Source organism: Micromesistius poutassou, assembly GCF_964030765.1.
Source record: "Micromesistius poutassou genome assembly, chromosome: 22".
NCBI lineage: Eukaryota > Metazoa > Chordata > Actinopteri > Gadiformes > Gadidae > Micromesistius > Micromesistius poutassou.
Genome location: NC_140292.1, coordinates 1,855,016 through 1,877,786, shown reverse-complemented (window position 1 = coordinate 1,877,786; position 22,771 = coordinate 1,855,016). Strand labels below are relative to the sequence as shown.

The following is a 22,771-nucleotide window of genomic DNA, read 5'->3' as shown; positions in this document are numbered from 1 at the left end:
CTGGTCCGGGTATAACTGGTCTGTAGTTCTGTTCCTGGTCCGGGTAGGACCAGTCTGTAGTCCAGGTCCTGGTTTGGGTAGGACCGGTCTGTAGTCCTGGTCCTGGTCTGGGTAGGACCAGTCTGTAGTCCTGGTCCTGGTCTGGGTAGGACCAGTCTGTAGTCCAGGTCCTGGTCTCGGTAGGACCAGTCTGTAGTCCAGGTCCTGGTTTGGGTAGGACCGGTCTGTAGTCCTGGTACTGGTCCTGGTAGGACCGGTCTGTAGTCCAGGTCCTGGTCTGGGTAGGACCAGTCTGTAGTCCGGGTCCTGGTCTGGGTTGGACCGGTCTGTAGTCCAGGTCCTGGTCTGGGTAGGACCAGTCTGTAGTCCTGGTCCTGGTTTGGGTAGGACCGGTCTGTAGTCCCAGGTCCTAGTCCTGGTAGGACCAGTCTGTAGTCCCAGGTCCTGGTTTGGGTAGGACCGGTCTGTAGTCCAGGTCCTAGTCCTGGTAGGACCAGTCTGTAGCCCTGGTCCTGGTCCTGGTAGGACCGGTCTGTAGTCCGGGTCCTGGTCCTGGTAGGACCGGTCTGTAGCCCCCCTCCCCTCTCCGTTCCCTAATACCACTATTAGAGGGGTCTTTGTTGAGGAGACGGTAGGAGGAAGAAGCGGTATTTAACACGCCGCTGCCAAGTCTCTCCGTTCCCCTCGGCCCGCGGGGAGCGGACCAGGGGTGTGGTGGTCCACCAGAGACCCCCGGAGAGGCAGGGTCTCTGGGGACCCAGAGCGGGGGGGTTCTGTGATTTACAGGCGTCATGCTTTTATGAGCGGGAGGGAGAAGATCTCACTGATACGCAAGGCACAGAGAGAATGGATCTGAGCGGACGGAATCCTTTAAACCAACGAGTCACTAAATATTTATTTTAACTAATTGTTCAAATGTATTCCAGTGTGCTCTGAGTAATGGATTTAATTGATGTCCTTTTACAATTTTGATATCAATTAAATTTACTTTAATAACTGTATATCGCAGTGGACATGGAAAGGGAAAAGTTAAATTGAGAAAGTGTGTTTAATAAATTGCCACAACATTCCTAAACACCATAAAAACCAGGACATCCTAGAGAAGCACGAGCCCTTCACTTCGTCACTTCCTGTCACACACAGTTAGCTCATGAAGTCCTCTCGCTCTGTCCATGTGAGTCCATGAGTCATGTGTTCACACATTCACGTTTCAATAAAGACCCTGATCCGTTATGTATCGCTCCAGAGGCATGATACCTGTCCAACAACAGGTGGACAAGGGAGCTTTCAAGAAAGACTCCGTCTTAAAATCCTTTTGCAAAACGTGTGTCTTGTTTTGCAGACCTCGTTTGAAATGAGTCAGAGGGCGAGAGAGGAGAAAGGCACAGAGTCTCGTTATTTACAGGTGTGTTTGTGAGGTTATCTACAGGAGTATATGAAGTTATTTACAGGTGTGTGTGTCGGTCATTTATAGGTGTGTATGAGGTTATCTACAGGAGTGTATGAAGTTATTTACAGGTGTGTCTGTCAGTCGTTTACAGGTGTGTGCGTGAGGTCATTTACAGGCGTGCGTGAGGTCATTTACAGGTGTGTGTATCAGTCATTTACAGGTGTGTATGTCGGTCATTTACAGGTGTGTGAGGTCATTTACAGGTGTGTACGTCGGTCATTTACAGATGGTTATTTACAGGTGTGTATGTCGGTCGTTTACAGGTGGTTATTTACAGGTGTGTGTGTCAGTCATTTACAGGTGTGTGTGTGTGTCGGTCATTTACAGGTGTGTATGTGTGTCGGTCATTTACAGGTATGTATGTCCGTCATGCTCTCGCAGCGACGGCAGCGCACGTAGCAGCACCACACGAACTTGCAGGCGCAGCGCGTGACGTGCCGCACCACCCTGGTGTTGTAGCCGCGCCCGCAGCACAGCAGGCCGCAGCCGTCCGCCCCGCGGGAGGTCCGGCTGCAGGTCCGGCCGCGGGTGCCCAGGCTGCCGCGCCCCGGGTCTTCCAGGCAGTAGTTGGGCGACTTGTGGAGGTAGAGGAGGCGGTCCCGCTCCAGCGGCACGCGGCGGCTCACCTTGTCCTTGCGGCGGACCTTCTGCCGGGCGAAGCGCTGCAGGACCTCCACGCTGTTCTCGAAGCGCTCCTTCAGAACCGCCCCCACGCGCTCGAACGGGGCCAGGGACCGCCAGCAGGTCTTCACCGCGCAGGAGCCGGACACGCCGTGGCAACGGCAGTCCGTCACCATGGTTCTGTCGACGGCCTGGGAGAGGAACACGGAGCCCGTCAGTCATCGTGGTTCTGTCTAGATAAGTTAAGATAATCCTTTATTAGTCCCACAGTGGGGAAATTTGCACTAAGGAACATAGAACAGGATTAGTGTCCCTGCGTCGCGTTCCTCCTCACCTGCCGCCCGGCGTCGCTGTTGTGTTGGTTCACGGCCAGCAGGGCGTGGCTCGTTGCCCGTGGCGACGAGGTGTTGCCCGGGGGGCCGTCCAGGAACTGGCGGCTGAACCAGGTGGCGAAGCGGGTGTGGTCCGAACAGCCGCCCCAGTGCCAGCCCTCCAGGGGGGAACCCAGAGACGGCAGGCTCCCCGCGGTGGAACCCAGGGACTGCAGGTTCCCCGCGGTGGAACCCGGGCCCTGCAGACCAGCAGAGGAACCCGGGACCTTCGGGTTCCCTGACGGAGAACCCGGGACCTTCAGGTTCCCCGGTGGAGAACCCGGGCCCTGTAGGTTCCCCGGTTGAGAACCCGGGTCCTGCAGACCAGCAGAGGAACCCGGGCCCTGCAGGTTCCCCGGTGGAGAACCCGGGCCCTGCAGGCTGGCGTCGCAGCCGCACTCGGCCATGGCGCCCTGGCTGCAGGCGCGCGTGATGGCGTGGACCAGCCCCGCGGCCATCACCGCGTGGATGAAGGCGGACTCCTTGGTGCCTTCACACACACACACACACACACACACACACACACACACACACACACATACACACACACACACACACACACTCGTCTCATTAGGTCTTTATCTGGGTGGATCTTATGGTGTTGTGATAACAAATCCAGTTTTAACCAGAAAAGCTCTCTTGAGGAAACAAACCAACAAATAACCAACAAATCAAATGCTTTGAATAATGACAGAACAATAACTTTACAAAATAAATACATTGTAAATAAATAAAAACATTTAATTTAAATTCAATAATATAATTTATATCATTTATCATTTATCATTATATAATTTATATAACATTATATAGATAGTGTTCACAATTACAGCTACTATTTCACTTTCTACTATTTCACGGTTAACAGTTTTATAGGCTAATATATTATGTTTCATTAATTTATATATTTTTTCAAAAGCATATTAACAATATGGTTAATTTACTTTGTTTAAAATAGAATATATAATCCACACAAGATATATATTTTATACAAATACATAAATATATAAATCTAAATTAAATTTCTTTGTTAAAATTGTTCAAGTTGATTAGCTAAATATTAAATATCTTGTCTTTATTTTAGTTTTCATTCGGACCATTAGATATATTAAATATACAGTATATCTCCCAAAATAACAGAGCACGAAGACAACGCTACCGATGTTAGCTTAAGTATAAATCACTTACCGCTGGTTAGCTCGTAACCGAACACAGAGAAGTCCTTCTGGTCTCTAGAGTCCTTCTGGTCCCTAGAGTCCTTCTGGTCTTTAGAGTCCTTATGGTCTTTAGAGTCTGTATAGTCCCTGGACACTTTAGAGTCTTTAGAGACCTTATGGTCTTTAGACCCCTTCAAGTCTTTCGAATCTGTATAGTCTCTAGACCCTTTGGACCCCTTAGAGTCTTTATATCTCCTAGACCCCTTGGAGTCTTTCGAGTCCTTAAAGTCTTTAAAGTCTTTAGAGATCGTGCAGTTCCAGCGCTCATGCTTGAACTGCGACTGGCACTCCGCGAGGCCGAGGCGCGCGCCGGCCTGCACGGCGGGAAGGAGGAACGGTCGCTTCCGGCACAGCTCCTTCTGCGCGCGGGAGAACGGTAGGTCGGAGCAGCCCCGCTGCTCGGCAACCCCCGCCGAGCTGAGCCCGAGCCACCTGGAACACACGCGAGAAATCAACACGCATCCACGGGGACGGGAACTAGTGAAGCAGGCACCCCTGCCCACCGAAGATTATAAAAAAAAAAATTTTTTAATAATAATAATTGTATATATAATTATACAATTATTTAAACAAAAATAATTAGAAAAAAAAAAAAACTACATAAATATACGAAAGAGGATTAGGGCCACTTGTGATTTTTTTTTTTTTGTTCTGAGAATAAAGTGAGAATTATGAGTTTAAAGTCAGAATTATGACTTCTGAGATCATAAAAAAGAAATCCCATGTGGGCCTAATCATCTTTCGTATGAATATAAATAATAATTATAATTATAATAATGCATTAGACTTATATAGTGCTTTTCTAAATACTCAAAGACGCTTTACAGAGTGAACACAAAATAAAATGATTTAGGCCTAATAATAACGTATATGACGTATATAACAAATAAAAAAAAGATAGAATCGAATAACCTAATATAGGCAGCTAAAAATCAAAAATAGGTAGTTAAAAATAGTTAGAAATAGCTAAAAGGAGTAAGGAGAGAGAAGGGAAGGAGGTTATGAGGTGAAAGCAGCCTTGAAGAGGTGCGTTTGGAGGGCCTGTCTGGTGGATAAACTGGTGAAACAAATAAAAATCCGGATCCGAACTCACATCCAGCTGGCCTGGCAGTAGAGGGGGAAGACGGTGAGGAGGAGGAGGTGCAGGGTGCAGGGGTGGACGACTCTCTCCATGGCCTCCTCTGAGCTCCTGCAGGTTCTGGTCCATGGACCTCCTGATGGTCAGAGTCCTATAGGCTTCACCGCGACGCGACGCGGCGCGACGCTGACGTTAATAAAACCTCACGACTCAGAACGCAACGTGGCGATAATAAAACGATGAGAGGATGAGAGGCTCAGCACGACCCGCCTCTGTGGGGGGAGACGCGGAGTGAGGAGCATGAGCAGGTTCCTCCCTGGACCCGGGAGGAGCATGGAGGTGAGACCAGGTCTGAGACGTGGGCCCGGAGTGCGACGTCACCGCTCAGGACGGCACGGTGAGCCGGGAGGTTAGCTATGAATGAACCGAACGAGTTAACGAGACGACCGACCGAGGCTCGTTAAACGCTTTAATAAACATTTACTTCAAAAGTGATGATGGTCTTGTGAATGCACACACCCGTACATCCAGACAAAAACACACACACGTTAATGGAAGACTTATTTATGAATATTGCAGCTCCATAGTGCGTTACACAGGCAGGGTCACGTTTAATACATTAACAGGAAGACAGTTTACAGACAAATAAAAAGGAAGATTAAAGTAATTAGATAAATAAAATATAAAATCTAATAGTGCAGACATGTTTTAATAAGAAGCTGAAACAGAAAAGGTTTGGCCCTGATTTAAAATGGTGAGGCAGCTTGGCTAGATCTGTGGACACACACACACACACACACACACACACACACACACACACACACACACACACACACACACACACACACACACACACACACACACACACACACACACACACACACACACACACACACACACACACACACACACACAATATATATAAGAAAATAGGCACGATTATGATCCGTGTAAAAATATAGACAATATAGCAATAATCTCTCTATATATTGATAATATTTGCAGTATAAACCCCTTGGCTGACATGATAAGATCTAAGATCTCTACTGTTATAAGGGCTGAGGTATGAGATGGGCTGTACGAGCTCCACATGCTGATCAGTCCGTCTCTCGGGTACGGTATGACGACAAATCCTCAGAACTCCTTCAGCAGCAGCTCAGGGTCAGGGGTCAGAGGTCAGCCCGCTGACCTTGACCCCCCCCCCTCACCAGGCTCCGTCTCCGTTCAGTCGTCCAATGAGAGCTGGGGTGCAAAGGACAGGAAGGGGTCTTCAGTGTTCCGATGATGGAGCGGTTCTTCGGTCAGTCGGACCGGTTAACGACGGCCGCGTCTCGTCTCAGCGCGCCTCGTGGCGTTAGACCACGCCCCCCCCCCCCCCCCCAGCATTAAACCACGCCCCTTCCCGCGGCCGGGTCACATGGTGTGGTCCTCAGCTCCTGATTGGCCGTCGAGTCGTAGCTCAGCGGTGAGTCAATGAGGAGATGATACAGGGAGACGCTTCTTTGGGCTGAGCTGCTGACAGCGGACCGGCCATCTTGGTTCCAAACGCTAGCAGGCTGATGGGACTGAATGCGGGGTCTCCTCCTCCTCCTCCTCAGTGGGGTCTCCTCCTCCTCCTCAGTGGGGTCTCCTCCTCCTCAGTGGGGTCTCCTCCTCCTCAGCGGGGTCTCCTCCTCAGTGGGGTCTCCTCCTCCTCAGCGGGGTCTCCTCCTCAGTGGGGTCTCCTCCTCCTCAGTGGGGTCTCCTCCTCCTCCTCAGTGGGGTCTCCTCCTCCTCAGTGGGGTCTCCTCCTCCTCAGTGGGGTCTCCTCCTCCTCCTCAGCGGGGTCTCCTCCTCCTCCTCAGTGGGGTCTCCTCCTCCTCAGTGGGGTCTCCTCCTCCTCCTCAGTGGGGTCTCCTCCTCAGTGGGGTCTCCTCCTCCTCAGTGGGGTCTCCTCCTCCTCCTCAGTGGGGTCTCCTCCTCCTCAGTGGGGTCTCCTCCTCCTCAGTGGGGTCTCCTCCTCAGCGGGGTCTCCTCCTCAGCGGGGTCTCCTCCTCCTCAGCAGGGTCTCCTCCTCCTCAGGGGGGTCTCCTCCTCCTCCTCAGTGGGGTCTCCTCCTCCTCAGTGGGGTCTCCTCCTCCTCCTCAGTGGGGTCTCCTCCTCCTCCTCAGGGGGGTCTCCTCCTCCTCAGGGGGGTCTCCTCCTCCTCAGCGGTCTGGGTCTCCTCCTCCTCAGCGGGGTCTCCTCCTCCTCAGTGGGGTCTCCTCCTCCTCAGCGGGGTCTCCTCCTCCTCAGCGGGGTCTCCTCCTCCTCAGTGGGGTCTCCTCCTCCTCCTCAGTGGGGTCTCCTCCTCCTCCTCAGTGGGGTCTCCTCCTCCTCAGCGGGGTCTCCTCCTCCTCAGTGGGGTCTCCTCCTCCTCAGTGGGGTCTCCTCCTCCTCCTCAGTGGGGTCTCCTCCTCCTCAGCAGGGTCTCCTCCTCCTCCTCCTCAGCGGTCTGCGCCTCCTCCTCAGAGGGGTCTCCTCCTCAGGGGGGGGTCCCGGGACAGAGGCGGCTCAGCAGGATCTCAGAGTACACGGCGTTCACCGGGCCCTCCACATGGTACGAGGAGGAGGGGGCTCGGGGGCCCGCTCCGCTCGGGGGCCCGGTGCCGGCCCAGGTCCCGTTGGAGCCGTAGGGGGGGCCAGTCCGGGCCCTCAGGGGCCCAGGGGCCTGTACCCGTTTCTCCACCTGCGCGGAGTGAGGACACAGTCATGGTTAGAGTGGCGGTCTGGAAGACGTTCCCTTCAATAACGTCTGGACGTTGGAGGCCCCTGAGTGGGTACACACATGTACCCACACACACACGTACACACACATGTACCCACACACACACACACACACACACACACACACACACACACACACACACACACACACACACACACACACACACACACACACACACACACACACACACACACACACACACACACAAGCTAACACCTACACCCACACCCGTACACACCCACACAAACAAACCTACACCCACACGGCACACCCGCACCCACAAACACACACACAGACAAAAACACACACACACACACACACACAGACAAACACACACACACACACACACACACACACACACACACACACACACACACACACACACTACACGTAAACACCAACACCCACCCACCCCCGTACCTTATGGAAGTGGCAGGCGCAGTGTCCGGGCAGGAAGTCCCTGTAGCGGCCCATGGTGATCTGGAAGGTGTCCAGCACCTCGTACCTCAGCCTCCGGGCCTCCGCCACGACGGCCTGGTTCTCCCGGTGGAGCTCCTGAATCTCCCGCTGCAGGGAGACGAGGAGACGGTACAGAGATACACTGAGCTGCTGAGAGAGCAGACCGGACACAGCTAGCGGCCATCTTGGCTCCATCTTGGCGGCTATCTTGGTTCCAAACACTAACAGGCTTTCAGTTTCATCAGCCTGCTAGCGTTTGGAACCAAGATGGTCGCCAGGATGGAACAAAGACGGAATAAAGATGGACCCAGGATGGAACCAAGATGGAGCCAAGATGGCCGCTGACTGAATAAGGCCCATAGAGCAGGACTACTGTGGTCCAACAGCCCTGGTAGTTAGCAGGTGTTGGTAGAATCCGTCACACAGAAGGTCTCAGAGTGCTGGACTGAAGGTACCTGGCTGAGCGACCGGAGGCCGTGAGCAGGGAGATGGAAGCCGATGCCGAGAGTCTTGATCACCACCGTGATGTTCTCCAGGGACTCTCTGGACGGCAGCCGAGGAGACGCAGGAGGGACACAGGGTTAAAGGTGACATATTATACCACCAGGTGTGAGTGTGATTAGCCGTTACAGGCCGTTTTGAAAATCTGCCTCTTCCGACATCACAAGTGGGCGTGTCCACCTAGATGTATGACGGATAGATGAGCAATGTCTGCTACAGTCCATTGGGTAGACTGGTAGACTGATCTATCCAGCATACATCTAGGTGGACACGCCCACTTGTGATCTAAGAAGAGGCAGATTCTCAAAACGGCTTGTAACCGCTAATCACACACATCAGATCCTGCTTCAAATATGAGATGCAGCAAGTTTTGGAAATGCATGTTATTGTGAGAATATGGACTCAAATTGCTCCCTATCACATAAAACACCTAGTCCTCGCCTTAGTCACCTCTCTAGCACCTCCTTAATGGTCCGTAGGTGGCGCGTCCGGAGCCACTGGACCCCCCCCACCACCAGGGTGGTCTGCTGGGAGTTGGAGAGAGGCCGAGACCTGAGGGAGGAGGTTTGGAGAACATCATTGTCAAGCAACAACATGTCGCAATTCTACAAGTCTTTAGAACAGAACCTGCGACCTGCCCATCCTTCAAACCACAAATGTCCAACCCTTCTTCATGTCAACACCTGGCATTTGTCAGCGGTCTGTCTGTGTCCAGATGTGTCTGCTTTCCAGGTGTGTCCAGGTGTGTGTGAGGAGCCTCACCTGGCCAACAGCTGCTCTAGGTGTGTCCGGGTGTGTGTGAGGAGCCTCACCTGGCCAACAGCTGCTCCAGGTGTGTCCAGGTGTGTCCAGGTGTGTGTGAGGAGCCTCACCTGGCCAACAGCTGCTCTAAGTGTGTCCGGGTGTGTGTGAGGAGCCTCACCTGGCCAACAGCTGCTCCAGGTGTGTCCAGGTGTGACCAGATGTGTGTGAGGAGCCTCACCTGGCCAGCAGCTGCTCCAGGGCGTGCTGGAAGGTGGGTCTGGCTCTCTCCTCCAGCCAGAACTGGGGGTAGTAGGAGTATCCCACGTGGGTGCGGCCCTGGTTGAGGTGGCCGTAGAGGAGCGTCCTGTGGGCCTTCTCCCAATCCTGCAGCGTGGAGTTCACCCTCTCCATCAGGAAGTACATGATCCCTCGGTTGGTGGAGTCCCCGATGAACAGCAGCTGAGGGGGGAGGAGACAAGGAGACAAGGAGACAGCATCAGGGAACCAGATGTCCACTCCGGTTCATTTAGCAGGGAGTACCATCAGACCTGTTCAGCTTTGTGAGTTTTATTAGCATTCTGAACCATGAGACAAATACCTAAATTCATTTAAAAATTCATTAAAAAATTCATTAAAAAATATGTTTTAAACGAGGCCCCTGCTGGGTGCTAGGCCCCCCTGCTGTGTGCGGACCCCCTGGCCTCCTCACCTTACGCCCGGACAGACAGGCCTGAAGATGCAGGCGTCCAACCACGGGGTGGTAACAGTCGTCTGGTCGCCAGGCAACCTCCCGCCAATCACATGTTCGATTATCAGCACAGCTGAGGCAAGGGACGACCCAACGGCCTGTCTCACTCAAACACACACACACACACACACACACACACACACACACACACACACACACACACACACACACACACACACACACACACACACACACACACACACACACACACACACACACACACACACACTGTGAACATGTGTGTTCAGTGTGTGTACCGTCAGTATTATGATTAACTATGACAGACAGACACACACTAGGCTAACTAGCGTGTACCGGGTTCGGCCCCAGAGGTGCAGGGTCTAGGAGGGTCCGGAGATCCGGTCCGGAGGCTTGGGGGTCCAGAGACCGGCTCCAGACCGCAGGGCTTCTCTGGCTGCAGGACCAGACCGCAGTCCTGGAACATGGAAGATATCAGAACCAGTCCTGCTACACAGAACCAGTCCTACAACAAAGAACCAGTCCTACAACACAGAACCAGAATGCAGTCCTACAACATAGAACAGAACCAGTCCTACAACATAGAACAGAACCAGTCCTACAACACAGAACAGAACCAGTCCTACAACACAGAACCAGTCCTACAACAAAGAACAGAACCAGTCCTACAGTCCAACAGTTTAGTTTATAGTTCAAACACCCAGCGCTTGAAAAGTGAAGGTTTCCCTGTGGATTGGTCAGAGGTCAGAGGTCAGGTAAACAGGCCGATGAAGCGGCAGGAAGCTCCTTGGATCCCAGGGGCCCCCGGACTACTGAGGGCCCGCAGGACCCCGACACACACACGAGAAGTATTCTCACCGACACACACACACGCACACTATGTCAATTTACACGTTTACACATCTACTCCAACACAAACTCACCAGACACACACACACACCAAGACACACACTGAGATACACACACACACACTGAAACACACACTAAGAGTGGCTGGCACACACACACACACACACACCCTCCCTCTCCCGGGGGCTTGGTGGGCGAGCGAGACATTCCCCATGCGGGCGTCGCTGCTGGCGACAAAGTGCCACAAGACAACATAACAGGGATTTTCTTGTCCGTACATGCGCACGCTGGGCGGGGGCAAACACCGCGGGGAACGGGGGTCTGGGGTGCGGGGGGGGGGGGGGGCCCGCTTTCATCTTCTGAGACACTTTCCTTGCCACCGCGCCCTGAAAGAGCCATGGCGGCATGACCATGTGACCAGACAGGACCATGTGACCAGACCGACACAGGGAGCAAATTCACCTTCACCCAGAAGGGCAGGGAGCTGAGAGATCACCCAGTGAGCCCAGTACGCCTGGTGGTCTGACTGGGACCTCCTGGATCCGCCAGAGGAAAGGTTCTGATGGTCATGATGGTTCTACTGGTTCTGATGGTCATGATGGTTCTGATGGTCATGATGGTTCTGATGGTCATGATGGTTCTGATGGTCATGATGGTTCTGATGGTTATGATGGTTCTGATGGTCATGATGGTTCTGATGGTTCTGATGGTCATGATGGTTCTACTGGTTCTGATGGTCATGATGGTTCTGATGGTCATGATGATTCTGATGGTCATGATGGTTCTACTGGTTCTGATGGTCATGATGGTTCTGATGGTTCTACTGGTTCTGATGTTTCTCATGGTTCTGATGGCTGTGAGGGTTCTAGTGGTTCTGATGGTTCTCTATGGTCATGATGGTTCTGGTGGTTTTGATGGTTCTAGGGGTTCTGATGGTTCTGCTGGTTCTGATGGTTGTAGTGGTTCTGACGGTTCCTGATGGGAGACCCAGGGAGAGATAGCCTAACCTAATCATTCCCCACATGGAAACCCGCTCAGAGTTGACCACAGGCCGGCGGGTCCTCTGTGTGGCCGTCAGGATGGAGACACAGAGTCGGTCCACCACAGGTCTTAAAGGTGTCATTGCATCGTTCTTTTCATTCATTTTGCGGTGGTCACTAGTAGCAATGAATGCCGGTGAGTGAGTCGGTTTTGGTGAAAAAAATGTGTGGTGGACGGGGAGGAACGACATGATTTTGGCTCTTACTCATGACTTGCAAATGACTCGCCTCTGATTGGCTAACAGCACTGTCCGTCACAGTAATAAAAACAATGAAACTTCCAGAGAGACTACAGAGAGAGAGAGAAGGAGAGAGATAGACACACAAAGAGAGGGAGAAGGAGAGAGAGACAGAGAGAGGGAGAAGGAGAGAGAGGGAGAAGGAGAGAGAAGAGACAGAGAGAACCACTGGACTCCTTGGGGTTTTTTGGTTGATTGAATACAGAAAGAAGAGCCGCTTTGGGGACACCCGCAGTGCACTGGGCTGCGCACCGGCCGCGTAAATGTTGAAATAGTGGTAATGTCCAATCCAACCATTTCTTCCTCAACTCTTCTTTCTTGGCCAAAAAATTTTGATTGAGCAACTTTGATTTGTTATCGCCACAAATAGCAAAGGTAAAGGTCGCAAGCCAACGTGGGCGAGGCCATTAATACAAATTCACTAAATTACGTCAGTTGGTGAGGCTTTTCTGATTCGCTCGTTTATGCGTCCCTTTTCTTGAATTTGCTAATGCAGGCAATCGAGGTAGAAGAACATTTTCACGTTCAGCATGAATATGCAACTCTGAGTGACCCATCGTATTTCAAAAGGAACTAAGCGGTTTCTCGGGGAATGACACCTTTAAACCAGCAGACAGACGCATCAGACCTGGTTACTAACACCATACACCACCTGGTCTCCACCTAACTACAGCCTCTACCAGGACATGCACCACCCGTCCTCCACCCTCTACAGACCTGTATGAAGCCACACATGACGTGGTTCCCGAACAGGGGCAGGCTGGGGGGGCCCTCACGGAACAGGTGCAGGGTGTAGGTGGTCATGACGACAGGCTCCGCCCCCGACCCCGCCCCCTGGTCCACCAGCAGGATCTGGACCCGGCTGTCCCCCAGTCCCACGGGGTAGTGGGCAGTCCTGAGGGGGGGAGGGGGGACAGGGCAGAGGGGTCACCCAGAGCCCCTAAGAATCACAGCGCGGGCAACGCTGTTAATTATGTGTTTATTATGTGTTTTAATGTACTTATGTTACAGCCATAACTCTTACATCCCAAAAATAAGTATACATTCATATATATTCAATAAATAACTGTGGCAGAAACGCGCAGGTTCAATTCCCGAACCAAAGCTGCATTTGAATGCAGGAAAACCTCACGTCTCATTTTAGATCATGAGAACGGTTTGTTTCTGAAAGGGGTTAGGTCCAGGGTGGGCCTCACCCGGGTCCTCCGTGGTGGTCCAGGTGGACCCGGCAGGCTCCGCTGGCGGGCTGGGGCCGGATGCGGACCACCAGGGTGTGGAAGGGGACCTCGGCCCGGTAGGCCTTCAGGTGGGGGCTGAAGGCAGGGCTCAGGGTCAGCGGGGGGTCCGTGTAGAGCTGGCGGAGGTGGAAGTCCCCGCAGAGCTCTGGAGGAGCAGAGGAAGGAACAGAGGAATCACCACACAGGAGAGAGAGAGTCGCGGTCAATGGACTGCATTTATACAGCGCTTTTCTAACCAGTGGCCACTCAAAGCACTTTACAACACTGCCTAACATTCACCCATTCATGCACACATTCGCACACCGACGGTGGTGTCAACCACGCAAGCTGACAGCCAGCTCGTCGGGAGCAGGTATAGTGAGATTTCTTGCTCAGGGACACCTCGACACTCGGCTAGGAGGAGCCGAGGATCGAACTAGCAACCTTCCGGTGACGAGCCCACCCGCTCTACCTCCTGAGCCACATGCCGCCGAGAGTCGGTATGTGGTGTGAGATTTACAGATCAGAGCAGGTGGAGAAGAGTGAGGCTACTCTAGGAAGGAGCCCGTGAATAAGGCCTTCTTCTCAGGGGACAACGACTCGGTCCCGCTGGACTTATGGGCGGACTTTCCTCCTCTGCTGCATACTTTGGGAGGTGTTACCTGCTCTCTCTGGAGGACTGTCGGCCTGGCTCCTCTGCAGGCCGCTCAGAGACTCCGTCTGATGGCTGCTGTGAAGGGAGGAGAGGACGTCAGTGTCTCAGTGGTCAGTAGGAGGGGAAGGGAGGAGAGGACGTCAGTGTCTCAGTGGTCAGTAGGAGAGGAAGGGAGGAGAGGACGTCAGTGTCTCAGTGGTCAGTAGGAGGGGAAGGGAGGAGAGGACGTCAGTGTCTCAGTGGTCAGTAGGAGAGGAAGGGAGGAGAGGACTTAAGAACTTAAAGTGATTAATTCTGTTAAAAAACACACACAAACTCCTGCTAAGACTTAGTCTAACATTGAGGGTCGAACTGGAACGTCAAACCTCCAGCGTCCACAACAGACACGAGGAGTGTGACTCCAGAGCTCCTGATTCTGGCTCAGGTGTAAATAAAACGTGTGGTTGTGTGTGGTTTTGTTTGACTGTGCGTGGCTGTGTGTGGTTGTGTGTGGTCATGTGTGGTCATGTGTGGTCATGTGTGGTTGGGTGTGGCTGTGTGTGGTTGTGTGGTTGTGTGTGGTTGTGTGGTTGTGTGACTGTGTGTAGCTGTGTGTGGTTGTGTGGTTGTGTGGCTGTGTGTGGTTGTGTGTGGTTCATTGTGGTTGTGTGTGATTGTGTGTGATTGTGTGTGGTTCATTGTGGTTCATTGGTTGTGTGGTTGTGTGTGGTTGTGTGTGGCTGTGTGTGGCTGTGTGTGGTTGTGTGTGGCTGTGATTCGTCTCCTCTTGCCTGTTTGCGTGGTTCCTCTGGAGATCGTAGAACTGGACCAGGTGGAGCAGCAGTGTCTGGAAGGAGGAGACACCACCTGCAGGCGGCCCGCCGGACGGACGGAGCTGGTGGGGGAGGAGCCTCCCCTCTGGAACACCACCCGGATACACCTGAACACACACACGTGATCAGCACCTGACCACGCCCACATGATCAGCACTGAACCCACCCCCACATGATCAGCACCTGACCACGCCCCTTTTGATCAGCACCCATGTGACCAGCACCATGTGATCAGCACCATGCGATCAGCACCCCATATGATCAGCACCCATGTGATCAGCCACCCATGTGATCAGCCACCCCTGTGATCAGCACCCCATGTGATCAGCAACCCATGTGATCAGCACCCCATGTGATCAGCACCCCATGTGATCAGACCATGTGATCAGCACCAGGACGTCCACCAGGTCTCTTTGTTCTCAGTTGTTTTTGTGAGCAGGAACTCAACCCTGACCTCCTTTCTCTGCTGTGTTTCCGGAAGGGCAGCGGGTCGAGACAATAGTACAATGTTTTCAGGATTCTCTTTTAAAACCCAGCGTATTCTGGCATCACAAGACAGGACTCGTACCCTGTCCTCCGTCTCCTCCAGGTGTTTAAACCCCGAGCAGCGAGGAGGACAGTCTAGTCTTTAGCCTTTAGCAGAGCACTGACTCCTATCTATTTATCTGGCTTACATTTTGTGTCACCAGTCGGATCAGATGAGGGCGTGCAGATCGCGGGCGAGAAACAAAGAACCAACAAACATCTACTCTCTCTCACACTGTGGGTCTCAAAGCTAGTGACCAGGGGGTTTAGTTCACCAGGTCAAACGGTCCGGATCCTCTCAACTGTCTCTGGAACTGCAGCATCAGCAGGAGGTGGGGCTCTGATAAACACCGGGCCGCTCCTCCGTCACAGCCTCCAGCCTGCAGACAGCAGGAGGCCTCCGTCAGTCAGGACATGATCAACCATTTTAAAATATCACACATTCAAATATCAGTCGGAATCCAAAAGGACAGTTTGAAAAAGACTTCTCTATGTGTGCGTGCTTCTGTGTGTGGGTGGGTGCATATGTGTGTGCGTGCCTGCATGTTTGCGTGTGTGTGCGTGCCTGCATGTATTCATTTGTGTGTGGGTCTGTACGTGCGTGCGTGCGTGTGTGTGTCCATGTGCACCTGTCCACGCATCACTGGCAGCAGGAAGTGCAGAGTGTCCTCCAGTATGGTCTCTCTGGTGATCTGGCTGTCGAAGGGATCCTGCAGGCCAGCGAAGCTCAGGTCTCTGTTGATCTGTGAGGAGACGAGCCGTCAGACCCGGAGGACATGATGCCCTCTAGTGGACGAGCACTGCACTGTGGCACATTTAACCTGAGACACGTCTGTTGTTGAACACCATTTGTGGCCAAATCTGGGCTATTCTTACTTTAAGTTTACTGTTCAATAGGGATGAAAAAAATTTGTCTACTCATCAGTAAGTCATTAATTCAAATATTTAGTTCATGGACTTTTATAAAATGTGTACTTTTTCTTGGCCTCTTGTCAGATAAAGCAAAGCAAGTTAACGGGTATCACTTCACACCCTGCTGGTGTGATCAATTCAGTGGAAAAAATTATCATCTATTCATCAGCTTTCTATCAATCAACTCAACCCATCCATCTCTCAACCCCATCACTCATCCAACGTGTCTCATCAGCAGATTGTGGTTACCATGACGACAGTAGGGACGATGGAGCCGGTGAAGTGGAGGGTGAAGGTCAGCAGCTGATAACACAGCAGGCACCTGTGGGGTCAACAGAGGTCAACGTCACGCTGCAGTCTGTGATCCTACCCACCCAAGGCTGACCGGGGGATGGAACTGAATGCAAACAAAGGTGGCCGCTAGGTGAATGAGACCCAACATTATCGTTCTGACACATTTGTTTTGTGTCTTGTACCAAAGTTTCAATTAATTTAGGTGATGAGACCACGGCAGAACGATCCCACCTCGGTTCCTCTCTAGTTTGTTACTTTCACTGCACCTCGCGGTCCAGGGCCAGACGGCCAAGAATAAGAAGAACTGTGAGGAAGAGGAAGAGGTTTAATGACCTGCTGGAGTGGTCAGAGTCCGGCGACGCCCACACCGCCGCCCGCAGCACCTGACCGACCACCGCCCTGACCTGGACCAGGGCGTCCTCAGACCGGACCGGACCCAGGTGCCTGCTGAGGAACACCTTGAGCTGGGAGAGAGAGAGAGACCGAGAGAGAGAGAGAAGACACAGACAGACAGACAGACAGACAGACAGACAGAGAGAGAGGAAGACAAGATTGAGTCTAGCCTCCCCACCACTAAGTGTCTGACAGAAGGCTCCCAGCGTTGGGTTGCCTGGGTTCCGGGTTCAGACCCTAACAGCGGGGCTCCCACCTCTCACCACTCACCTGGGTGGTCTGGGCCCACGGCTCTCCGTCCCCCCGGGCCAGGCACCTCTCGTGGAGGAAGGCTGTGAGCGAGACGGCCGAGGTGAGCAGGACGTAGACGTGGACCGCCGCCCGCAGGCCCGGAGACGCGGCAAGGGAGGTCTGGGCTGAGGGCCGCCCGGAGACCCTGAGAAGAGAAGCAACAGCAGGGTTAACAGAGGCTACAGATATACTGTAGATGAATACCTTTAACCCTATGTTACAGATATAGAGGAGTAGATGTGATCCTACAGCGGTGTCGGTTCTGGAGGAGATACAGTCTTTGTGGATCCGCAGGCAGACAGCATCATGGGTAGCTGAACTCCTGAGCAGCACAAGAAATAACCAGAAATATAAACTGGTTAAAAATGTTAACGTTTTAGTTATTCATTTTACTGCTCAGGATCTCCAAAATGAGAGCTGGTATTACATCACAGGGAATTGTTTTTATGTTATAAAAATACATAAACATTGTACAGGTTATGAGAGAATGAATCTGTCTTCATGACAGAGTTTAACTCTTCTGTCCTGCTGTGTTTCCATGACAGGTGGAGGGTCAGAGTCTCTGGATTAACAAGTCTAGCGTCTGAAGAACATGGACAGATGGAGAACCGACCTGCGAGTCGCGGGTCTGTGGAGAACCGGCAGCGACCGGCTCCCGCGTCGGAGAACGCCTCGGACAACTCTGGGATCAGGTTCACCTGGCAGCAGAGAGCCGGCAGACCGTCCATGAAGCGGATCAATATTACGTAGTGTTATCATAAATACATGTTCTGAATTATTAAAGGTCCCATGTTATATCACCAGGTGTGAGTGTGATTAGCCGTTACACAACGTTTTGAAAATCTGCCTGTCTAATCAATCACACTCGCACCTGGTAGTATAATATGGGACCTTTAACTTGTCGTCTATAGTATTATTATACTACCACTAACTATACTCCTAAGACACAAGCCTTCATCGTCCACAGCTACGAGGGCTGGGGACGATGTATCTCACCCTCTGAGGTGGTCTCACCCCCTGAGGTGGTCTCAGACGGTCTAACGTGAGGTCTCACCCCTCAGAGGGTCTAACCTAACGTGTCTCACCATCTGATGCGGCTGCAGGCGGCCGAAGGGAACACTCCACAGACAGCTCTTCTCCGAGCTCCTCAGACAGACCAGGACGCTCCACAGACCGGCTCCTGGAGGAGAGACGGAGGAGGAGGAGGAGGACTCTGGAATCATGAGCTCATACATCGCAGTAGATTCAGTCTGCAGCACGTGGACAGGACCGACAACCACTCATTATTAGTGGTAGACCTTCCACAGGAGAACCTGTTCTTATCGCAGAGGAGATCGGGGAGCGGTGTTGGGACGCAGTGTGCAGCAGCTCAGTGACACGCACGTGTGTTTTCTTGAAAAGAATATCTGATTGGTCGGTTCTATTTTTTTTATTCTACAATAACTAGTTTCTATGGTCTCTGTGACGGCCTAAGAAGACATTTCACTTCATTTGGAGCGAGGGTGGATAAAGTGGTGAAGTGATGTCCACGCCCCACTCCATCTCGGTGGTGTGACTGGCCCCTCCCTAACGTGGATGCAGGGTGGTGGTGGTGTTGAAACCTGTTTACTGCAAAGGTTCAGCATAACGACACACAACAGGAGTAACGTGCTGCCATTCATCCCCTGACTAAGTGGATGATGGCTAGTTACGGGCTGTTTCCCAAAGTGAAGGAAGCATGCTCAACGGCCGCCCTTTTAAGGACGCCACGTCATAGAACGCCGACAAGCACTGTTCCAATGTTGAATACTCGGAAATTCAAGCCCTTTTCACTTCCTTTGTTTTTGAGAGAATTTTGAGAACGAGCCAAAATCCCCACAATCCTTTGTGTTCACACACTGAGTGGGGTATTTAAAAATTGCAAAAGCAATACACATTGCTTTACACAAGTGAAGTTATTTGAACGTTTTCAGAAATATTTTGTGCCGTATTGATTTTTATAGATTAATCATGTAAATGCAAAAAATTAAGCTTAAAGACCTGTGCGATTTTTTTCAAACGTTTTTGCAATGTAATGATAGGCTATATTTTGCATTGATTGATTTGTTTAAATATGTACGTAGCTGGTGTTTAAACAAACTACTTTCGCCCACAATTTCACAATTAAAATATTACAATATTTATCACTGGAGCAGTATTAAAAAGCGGAAGCGGAAGCACTTCCACACTAGCACGTCATTCCAAACTCTGAACGCTACAAACGCTTGGCAGCACTCTATCCAGCACTCTAGCCTCATCTCCATAGGATGTGACTCAAAGGAAGCGTTCTAGCAAGGCTGCAGCCTTCACATTGGGAAACAGCCTCAGAAGCCTCACCTGGCCGGTCAGTCTGATTGGACTCTGGGGCTGGGGGAGGCTGCACACCTGTTGCTCATTGAACAATCAGTGTGCACAGGTTACACCAGCCTTCACCACACACGCACACTAAGGGAGATCTCCTGCATGGCAGCAGCTACACCTCCTGCTCTGTAGATTATGCTCAACCTCTGCAGTAAACCGGTCTTCCAACACCAACACCACCACCACCACCACCACCAACCACCCTGCCTCCTTGTCTGGAGGTGCCAGTCAACACCACCTAGGGGGAGTGGTCATTGCTTCAGCTGGATTCTGAAAGCATCCAACCAGAAGATTCCCAACAATCCCTTTCAGCTTGACTCTGTAGCCCCTCCCCCAAAACATGTGACTAGATCGCTAGCTTAGACAGCAGGTCTGCCTAGCGTTGTGGAAGATAGCGGTCATGTGGGATGAGGGACGGGCAGAGAGCAGGCAGCTAGCCGGGGGTGAGGGGAGACAGACAGACAGGTAGGCCGTCCAATCATTTCATCCGGTCCGGTCCAAGTGAAACTATTTGACGGACTTATTACAGGCCTGCGACAGCAACAGATGAGGTTTTTATTTAATTTGTCAGAGCATTTTGATTCATTGATTGACTTTCGGGATCTAAAGAGACAGGCTTCTAAGACGAATTACCACTCGATCTTTAAATATATGCTGGGTTTGGTGTAGTGAGGGAGCAGGGTCGGACCGGGATGAGGTTCTGAGAGGGGTGGAGGTTCTGTGGGGGTGGAGGTTCTGTGGGGGGTGGAGGTTCTGTCTGGATGGAGGGTCTGTGTTCCAGGCCTTCCCACCCGGGCCGTTCTGGGAGGAGGCAGGATGTTCGCCACGTGTGTCCACGTGGCTTTCCTTCGAGCGCTCCATTTCCCCCCCCCTCCCTCAGCACAACACATGCAAGTTCACACTCCTGCCCTGCTGCCTATCGGCCAGGCAGGAGCCCTCCAGCTGGAGCTGGTTCCCAGGCGCTGCGCTGCGTGGCCAACACTGAGGATTATGGGTAATAAAGGAGAGCTCCTCATGCTCACCCTGCTGGGTTGTGAGTGCGACGCTGCGGTCGGCGTAGCGCACCAGGCTGACGTCGTAGCCCGTCTGCTCCAGCACGCGGCGGTGCAGCTGCACCTCGGTGTCCGACTCCGGGTTCTGACCCAACACCACCACGGCTCGGACCGGCCCGGAGCCCAGGACCTGCTGCTGGAGGGGGGGCGGGGGGGGGGGGGGCGGAGGAGACTGGGTCAGGGTTAACACACAGTAATGATAGGACCCAGGACCCCCCGGACCTGCTGCTGGAGGGGGGGTGGAGGAGACCGGGTCCAGGTTAACCCACACGGTAGTCCCAACAGCATCCAGCAGATCCAATATGGAAGCTGTTGGTTTTTGGATTGGGCTGCACCAGGATATAAATTGTTATGCAGAAGAGTGGTATTTTATGCGTTACCCAGCATGCATGGCTCTCTCACAGACCTGATTGGAGCGCTGTTTGAAGATTAAGATCACCGTCAAAAAGAGAACCTGATTAAAATAAGTTACACCACAAGAGCTGCCCTTCTCAAGTCTCATTGTTCAATCAAACGTTTAATCAGTATCAGATTTTTTTTTCAGTTGATTATACGTAGAGTGTTATACTTTGTGTTGTTGGCCTACAATAAACTCACTGTAGCCTCCTAGTACCTAATACCTAATGACGGGAAACTTATTTGTTATTTGGTTATTTGGGCTTTGGTTTCCAGATCAATGAACTAAACGCTGGCCACGAAGGCGCAGACACGTGACTAAACTTATCCTCCGCTGCCCGTGCCGAGAATTACAAGATGCTCCTGGTTCCTCCAGCTCCTCGTGGTTCCTCAGCTCCTCATCCTTCTCCAAACACCGGGTCATGTGAAGGGACCCTCAGAGCTGGACACTGGGTCCCTCCCTCTCAGATCCCTCAGCTGTCTGCCCCCTACCTGAACCCAGGACCCTCCTCCAACAACAACAACAACAACAACAACACACGGGGCTCCCCCCCCAGAGAGAGGAGCCCTGTTACCACACAGCCCAATAACACCGTTACACCCTAACGCATTCCATCTGGAACTTCTAACGGAGCTCTGTTACCACACAGCCTGATTACACCGTTACACCCTAACACATCCCATCTGGAGCTTCTAACGGAGCTGCTGAAGGAACAGGACTAAAGTATCCCACCAACACCTACATTAGCGGGGTTTTCACGTTGCGTCTCCCTCAGTCGACTGCCTTCGTTTATATAATCTGGGGGCCTGTTGCGTGAGTTCCTGGGTCCCAGTGGATCCACAGGGGGCCAGATGACGCTCTTCGGAAGTTACCTGACAATAGTTTGAGGAGGAAGGAAGGTCTCACCCGTCTCCCTCTCTCGAGGCGGTCCAGCCAATCCACGAGCGGTCCTGCCCCGTCCCTCTGGACCTCCTCCAGCAGGCGGTCCAGGCTGGACCCCGGGACCCCGGGGAGTCCGGATGGACCAGGGGCCGGCGGCTCGGGTCCAGACCCGCTCCGGCCGCCCGCCAGCAGATGGTAGAGGAGACAGACGGCCGGAACCAGCAGGAGGGGCAGGGAGCAGGGTCTGCGGCGGAGCGGCCAAAGACGGGACCAGACCCGGGCACACGGCAGCATCCCGGGTCCGGGTCCACCCTCCGGACGAGGAGCGAAGAGAGGTCCTGAGAAGTTAACGGACTCCGGGTCTAAAGTTCTGTCAGAACACAGAGGAGCTGAAGCCAGCTTCCTGCGGTCCGCGGGCTGAACTGCATTTCACTGGCAGCGGTTCTGAACTAAACCGAACTTCTCAAACATCTGAAGATCCGTTTGAAGGGTCCGTCGGTCCCGTGATACTGCGCACTTCCAGCAATTAAAACAAGAACGGTAGAACAAAATGGAACTGACTGCGAGGATGCAGACTGAGAAGTTGCGAACTCTCCGAGAACCGAGAGAGCTCTCTGCACGGGACCTCCGACGTCAGCTCCTCTAACTCCTCATTCCTGAGGCAGCGGCAGTATGGAGGCCAGCCCGGTAGAACCGCATCTGGTTCCACTTAGAGCCAGAAAAAAGAAAAGTCTAAAGACTTCCTTCCTCCCTCCCGGCGCCATCTCTGCTCCTTCAGCGGCCAAAAGGTTTCCTTTCTTCCCAGGATCAGGGAGTAGAGCGGTGACCTGGAGACTTTTACTGCCGTGAGACAACTGGGCCTCGTCAGGGGGTCCAGAGACCTCCCCCCCATCAAGGTCCAACTAAAACAGTCTGAGTTA

General features: G+C 52.5%; 2 protein-coding genes across 2 annotated transcripts; both read right to left on the bottom strand.

The window, feature by feature from the left end:
* Positions 1-1,794: 1,794 nt before the first annotated feature.
* Positions 1,795-4,832, bottom strand: wnt16 (wingless-type MMTV integration site family, member 16; the record flags this gene model as incomplete). The annotated part of the gene is made up of 4 exons (XM_084486333.1): positions 1,795-2,262; positions 2,406-2,932; positions 3,631-4,091; positions 4,753-4,832. The coding sequence occupies 4 exons, from the start codon at positions 4,830-4,832 to the stop codon at positions 1,795-1,797; spliced, it is 1,536 nt and encodes a 511-aa protein (XP_084342459.1).
* Positions 4,833-7,187: 2,355 nt separating this feature from the next.
* On the bottom strand, positions 7,188-22,358 carry cped1 (cadherin-like and PC-esterase domain containing 1). Its single transcript, XM_084486165.1, has 21 exons — positions 21,876-22,358; positions 20,543-20,705; positions 18,227-18,321; positions 17,755-17,839; positions 17,391-17,463; positions 17,121-17,286; positions 16,791-16,921; positions 16,413-16,485; positions 15,881-15,994; positions 15,527-15,631; positions 14,685-14,833; positions 13,922-13,989; positions 13,239-13,425; positions 12,760-12,937; positions 10,251-10,371; positions 9,897-10,033; positions 9,426-9,646; positions 8,894-8,995; positions 8,398-8,485; positions 7,904-8,050; positions 7,188-7,444 (listed from the first exon to the last, which is right to left on the bottom strand). The coding sequence occupies exons 1-21, from the start codon at positions 22,143-22,145 to the stop codon at positions 7,241-7,243; spliced, it is 2,877 nt and encodes a 958-aa protein (XP_084342291.1). The 5' UTR covers positions 22,146-22,358; the 3' UTR covers positions 7,188-7,240.
* Positions 22,359-22,771: the final 413 nt, after the last annotated feature.

Bases quoted from the DNA above. Each gene is read 5' to 3' on its own strand.
- cped1 (XM_084486165.1), bottom strand. From the start codon at position 22,145: ATGCTGCCGTGTGCCCGGGTCTGGTCCCGTCTTTGGCCGCTCCGCCGC. The intron at 18,322-20,542 runs GTGAGCATGAGG...TCTCTCCTCCAG, and splicing joins CGCACTCACAACCCAGCAGG to GAGCCGGTCTGTGGAGCGTC. The intron at 16,922-17,120 runs GTGAGTGGTGAG...TCTCTCTCCCAG, and splicing joins CGTGGGCCCAGACCACCCAG to CTCAAGGTGTTCCTCAGCAG.